This window comes from Nestor notabilis, unplaced genomic scaffold (assembly GCF_000696875.1).
Source record: "Nestor notabilis isolate BGI_N333 unplaced genomic scaffold, ASM69687v1 scaffold6081, whole genome shotgun sequence".
In the NCBI taxonomy this organism is placed as follows: Eukaryota; Metazoa; Chordata; class Aves; order Psittaciformes; family Psittacidae; genus Nestor; species Nestor notabilis.
In genome coordinates, this window is record NW_009915031.1 from 102,364 (window position 1) to 108,363 (window position 6,000).

Consider the following 6,000-nt stretch of genomic DNA (forward strand, 5'->3'; position numbering starts at 1 on the left):
CCACGCACAACGTGGCAGGAGAACGAGATTGTTCCATGGCTCTTGCTGCAGTTTGAGAGCTAGAGTATGGTCCCTGGCTTTTGACCCACATTTACAGCAATAAAGAATATTTTTTTAAACTCACTAGCTGAACTGAAAACCAGAAAGTCTTTTTTTAAGCCTAATTTTGAGGAAATCTGAGGAAACTAGGTAACTTTCTTCAGGCAAATTGGGACAACTGCTTTCGACAACACAGTCTGTTCCAATTGCTGAATTTGTTCTCCACACATCTTTCAGCCAAAACAACTTCTTCCCAGTGAATTTCCTGACTTTCTGTTTATACACTAGCACTAGTTCTCTCATCTTAATTAACAACAGCCCTAATCCTTATTTAACAGTTTTTTCTGTCTTTTGGGGTCCATATTAAGTCAGCCTCATTCAAGCACATTGTTGACTTGGGTCAAGGCAAAAGTTCATGTAAGGTCCATGGGGTTTGGTCCTTCAGACTTTTCAGTGATGAGGCAATAACTGGATAAACCTCTGGAGATTTATCCATTTCATTTCACTTTGTCACAGTGTCTTCCTTCCCTTCTCATGTGTCTGACCTGGGAAAGACATTACTAAAGCCTCTGCATGATGGTTCCTCACCAGTATTCAAGACTATTCCAGTTATCCACTTCCCTCTCTTCTCTCTTGCTTTACAGAAGAGCAAGGCAGGATTATGCCTTTCTGACTATTGCAGACTGTCTCAATATGGGCTTATTGCATAGGGGAATTTTCACAGGTGTATCCTTCCCTGTGGAAGGACAGGCCAAGTCACCAAGACGTTCTAAATTACCTAACTCTGGGCTTGTTTGGAAGTCCTTTACAAAGTGCCTTTCAGCGTGCTTTGATGCAGAAATTATTGGGTGATGTTCTTCAGCCATTACTATGCAGGAGGTTAGACTAGATGATCACACTGGTCTCTTCAGACACTAAAATAGATCTATGAAAATAGAAAAGCTGATTGTGTATTTCTTAATGTTCCTCCCCAACCTGCTCCTCAAAGCCCTCAGAACTTTCTATTCCAGCTCTCCAATAACCAAATCAAATGAGTCAAAACCACTGACAGAAATAAGAAAGCTTCTATCACCTTCTTTCAAGTGTTTATATATGATTATCCTGCACACGAAGGTATTGCTACAAGTAGCCAATAGTTTAAACTGCTTCTATGGAAAATATATAGCTGTCAGGAAATGAATCACTTTGGAAGACCTCAGTTCCAGTAATGATAAAAATTCCGAGGAGGAATGGGAGGAGGTGGGTGGGAAGAACACTGTAAGGGACTACTTAAACAATCAGTGGAAAGATTTGTTCAGAATATGGAGTGCCTTCGGAGAAGGTCATTTTCCATCAACTCTGACACTCCTCGGCTCAGGAATTGACAGCACTCTAAGGAGTTCATTGAAAAGCAGAAAGCTGAAATACAGGGATGAATGAAAGAACGTTTACTGATCTACAGCTGGCTGATGTCTCTTTGTTCCATAACAGCAATGATAAGATGTAGGGAAAAGGGAGATTTTATCAATGGAGAGACTAGACTCATTTATTAAGGAAATGGAGATACTATGTGAGCAGAGGAGGCTGCCAGCGAAGCTGATGGAGCAGTGATGGGAGGGAAGGCATTAAAATGTGCCTGTCAGGCACATGGTAAGAACGACCATGTGCCCAGAAAAGAGCTGCGAGAGGATTCGATCCAACTTGAGACCTCATCCTTCTCCACAGCTGAATCATGCCAGTCTGTTCTTTCAGAAGGATCTTCTGGCAAACCCCCAGAGCACCTCTTTGAGTAACCCAGGATGAATTCTTGCACCCTCAAACCCAAAGTCTTCCCTCACTTAAAAGACTTTTACTGAACTGAGCACTTAGCTGAGAAACAGCAGCCACGCTCAGCCCTGTCCATGGCCTGCAGTCCTTCCACTCTATGTACAGCTTTATGGGAAATAGAGCACACAAGCAGCTTCCTGCAGGCCAGGAGTTGGGGTGAGGAAACACTATGTCAGCTATTGTCCAAGAGTGTATTTTCACCCTCCAGTTCACATGAAGAAGAGCTTTCACTGAGGAGCAGTTTAGTTTGTATTTACCACAGGCTTAAGTCATGCACACTGGTGGGTGCTGCCGATGGGTGTGACATGCAGGAATTCATAGCTTAGCTCAACTGCAGTAGTTCCTGACACCCCTATCTTTGGTACAACACAACGTTAGCCTTCTGTGTAAGATGCTCAGCTCATGCCTCAGGGGTGTTATTTTTTTGTCATGATTTTATGATACCCAAAATAATCAGGAGTGATAGAAGCCTGTTGTACAGAGCTTCTCTGGGGTGTCAAACACTTTGGTTCCTTGCAGGCAAACCCAGCAGAGCTGGAGCTCTCTGTGGAGGACTCATATCATCAGAATTACAAGGCTTTTAAATAATCCATTGTGAGCTTTGACTTTCAGTTAAGCAAAGCCTCACCACTCACAGCTGAACTTGAATTCACAAGAAAGGTCACCTGTTTATTTCCAAGACTGAGACAAATGGAGTCTATCTCAAGCACACAAACAAATTTGCCTGAAGTGGAGGGTGTGTGTGAGTACGTGTGTGCATGCACACAAATTAGGTGGGATTGCTTGCATGCGTAATTGAGGAGAGTTTATATTTTCACAGGCTGCAAGACTGCAAGGTAGGTTTGTCATCGTCAGCAAGGCAGTCAGGTCCCTACTTGTCTGGGTGAAAACTGAAGAATGTCCGTATCAAGGGCAGATTTGCTTGGGCATCAATTATTCCCACCTCCCTCTGAAGCCTACATCATCCTGACTTGGCTATGAATGCTTAACAATAATGGACAGGAAAAGGAGGAATTCAAATAGGAGCTGAGGGGCTCAGCATCTTGCAGGCATGGCAAGGAAATGTGGGCACTCTAGTCCAGCCAAATAGCTCAGGCCAGGGTGGTTTTGCTGTCCATGCTCTCTTTATTGCATGAGAGGGAGCAAGGAATCTCCAGATAGCAATTCCAACAGTCAGCAAACAAGGCAAAGAGTTACAAAAGGTAAATAGGATAATAAACAAGATAATAAGGAAGACTATTAAATTCTCCTTTTTTTTTTCAGGGTTTGGAAAACTTATTTAAGCCTACAATAGGAAAGTAAATTCAACCTATCTCATGTTAGGTGCTCAACTCTGTTTGTGGCTCTAGCTCTTAGTAGTGAGAGCCTCAAGAATCGGATCCTAAAAAAGGCAAAAGGGAATAAAACATCAAAACCTGACCTTTTAAATGGGTTTTTTTCCATTTTAGGGGTATTTCCCTGATATTTATTTTCCTGAATATTTCACACATACATATATTGAATGAAGAGCAAAAATAGGCACATGAGAAGTCTACTTTGACAATGTCAGAATTGTTACAGTTCCATAGGCTGACTTGGGGATATTGATTTCAGTCTATTTATACACCTGCCTCAAGTGTTTTCAACAAGGTAATTTGCCACGAGACATAAACTGAAGCAAATTAGGTTTCATTTTGAAAGTCCCCTCACTGTCTGTAGATCTAACAGGAAAACCCATGTCATAAAAAGAAACGAAGTGATGGATTTGAGCAAATATATCCCTATTTTTAAACTTCAGTGGGTCCTTTGACATACATATGGGCATCGTGTGACAGTTCTTATGCCTAGAAGACTGCAGCAGAACTGTTTTGATGGTTAACAGATAGATGCTTAGTAGCTGGCTGGACTGAGGCTCATGGTTCCAAACCTGAGGTCACTTAAATCAAAAGTTGCAAGCCAGGTGAACTGTCTGTGTTCTTATTTAAAACTACAGCAGAAAAGGGAGGAGGTGTAGTTAATTTAATTTTTTCCCAATGCTTTTATTTGGCCAGTCCCTGCACTGCTATATGATCCAATGTACATACCTGAGAGTGTTGGTAATATTGCAAGGACATCTCTTGTTGCATTTGAGGCCATAAAACCCTTCTGGACACATTCTTTCTTGGCAATAAATCCCTTTAAATCCAGGATCACATATACATGCTCCATTTACATGGTAACACTTTGCACCATTTTGGCAGTCACATCTTTGTGTGCACTGAAAGCCATACGTCCCAATAGGACACTCTTCTTGACACCTGCAGTGAAATATATGAGACAAGATCCAATCAAATGCTGTAGCCCAGTCTGCTTATGACTTTTACACAGGGAGGTTTTTGTTAATGAATGAAGTACAAAATTATTGCTCATTTATTTGAGTAATACATTGTGGATGATGATATCAGTAGAGTGGTGCGATATCTTGGGCACACAAAGTGCTGTTAACTGAAAGTGCATTAATCTCTTTCCAATTATATCCTGCAAAATTTGCATTAGTTAATATTACCTTAGTTAACAAAGTGCATTCTTGTTTCCTGGACCTTGACAATCCCATTCATCAACCATAAGAAATTGATAGGGAATAAGACACTTTATTAAAAAGCCCTCGTCTCTTTGCTTTCTCTTTATTATAGAAGGATCGTGCACCTTCTTTAAAAGCATATGGTCCTCTTAGTGGTAATGAGGATTGAAAGGGAATGTGGTCTATTAAGTAACACTGAGTAAAGTGCTCTCCAGCAATGTATAGTTTTACTTTCCCTCTATGCCTTCACTGCACTGGATTTATACCAACTAGGAGAAAATAGATTCCTTTGTCTTCTTTGTGTGTGTTCTGAGTAACTAAAGCTCAAATTTGCTTTTCATCTCTTACCCCAGGGATGCTCAGTAGTATGAAATCCCAAGACAAATCACTTTCACACTCCTTAGTGTAGTATGTTCTGCAAAATTGCCCACATTTTTAATATTTGAATCCGCAAACAGCATACACAGACTGTTTTAAACTGCACCTTCCGTGCACTGTTTAAAATATTTCTTTACTGGATTCATGATGAAATATGCCAAAAAGTCTCTTTCATTGTCCTACACAACCAGTTTCAGCATTCCTAATATTTCCTACTTTGAAAAGCTCAACTAAGGTCCTATAGAAAGCAGCTGATTCTGTGCTTGACGTAATTCAGTGGCTTCAGAATTCTGCAATGAGTCAGTCCTACAGTTTACATGATCCACCGTGAAATACAGACAGACCTTTTTAGTTAATAACAAACAGAAAAAGAAGCCCAGAAAAGTGCAATTCCCTTATCGCATGGATGCCAGATATTGGAAATTGCCTATCAGCATTAATTTAATCCTGAGCATTGATTAAAGTGTATACTGTAAACTCAGTGGATAGAGGCAATTGTTAAATGTCTTTCTGCAGGTCATTTCACAGCTGGCAGGTGAGAGTTAATATAATGATCAGTAATAAAAGATTAATGTGTGGTGCAAGCCAGGCAAAACTGCAATGAACACAGTCAGTGTATAAGAAGAGCATTACTTTCGCAGCTTCAGATGATCACAGTTTGCTAAAAATAAATTAACAAAACAAAAGGCCTAGCTAGTGATTTAATTGCAGCAAGCATCCACACAGCTACTAGTTGCAATCCAAGTTCAGGAGTTCAGATTAGACCCAAAGAGAGAGGAGCCTGTGACAAACAGGAAGGGAAAGAAAGTGGCACTGGCTGCTCGCCCTGCTGCTCTCAGGGTAGTTCAGCTGCAAAGGAAATAACCTGCAAAGAATAGGTAACGTTAGGACTGAAACACTCAGAGCAAATGAAATGCAATGAAGAACGTATTAAGATGCCTTATGCCTCTGCTGCTGTACACAGCTCTACTAGTTAGCAGGAGAGCACTGTACTCAGTGAGATGAATACTCAGTCAATAACGCACTATATCATTCTATATTTATAGAAGATGAAGCATTACCTAGCAGGGAGAAAAGCATCTGGAAATGAAATATTGACGACCTAATATATTTACATAATTAGCCTTTTTCTGCTAACAATTTAACCAACTTACTTATTTGGAGATCAAGCAGCTACCGCTAATGAATTTTATACAAAGAATACTAATAATGACTCCTCTGGAACATGAGAATAATCA

The 6,000-nt window shown here is 40.5% G+C and overlaps 1 protein-coding gene across 1 annotated transcript in view; it reads right to left on the minus strand.

Moving 5' to 3' along the window:
• MEGF11 (multiple EGF-like-domains 11) overlaps positions 1-6,000 on the minus strand; it is a 203,527-nt gene that overhangs the window by 81,596 nt on the left and 115,931 nt on the right. The window contains exon 9 of the mRNA XM_010023922.1: positions 3,909-4,121. Coding sequence (XP_010022224.1) covers positions 3,909-4,121 — 213 coding nt within the window. The remainder of the gene's footprint in view (positions 1-3,908; positions 4,122-6,000) is intronic.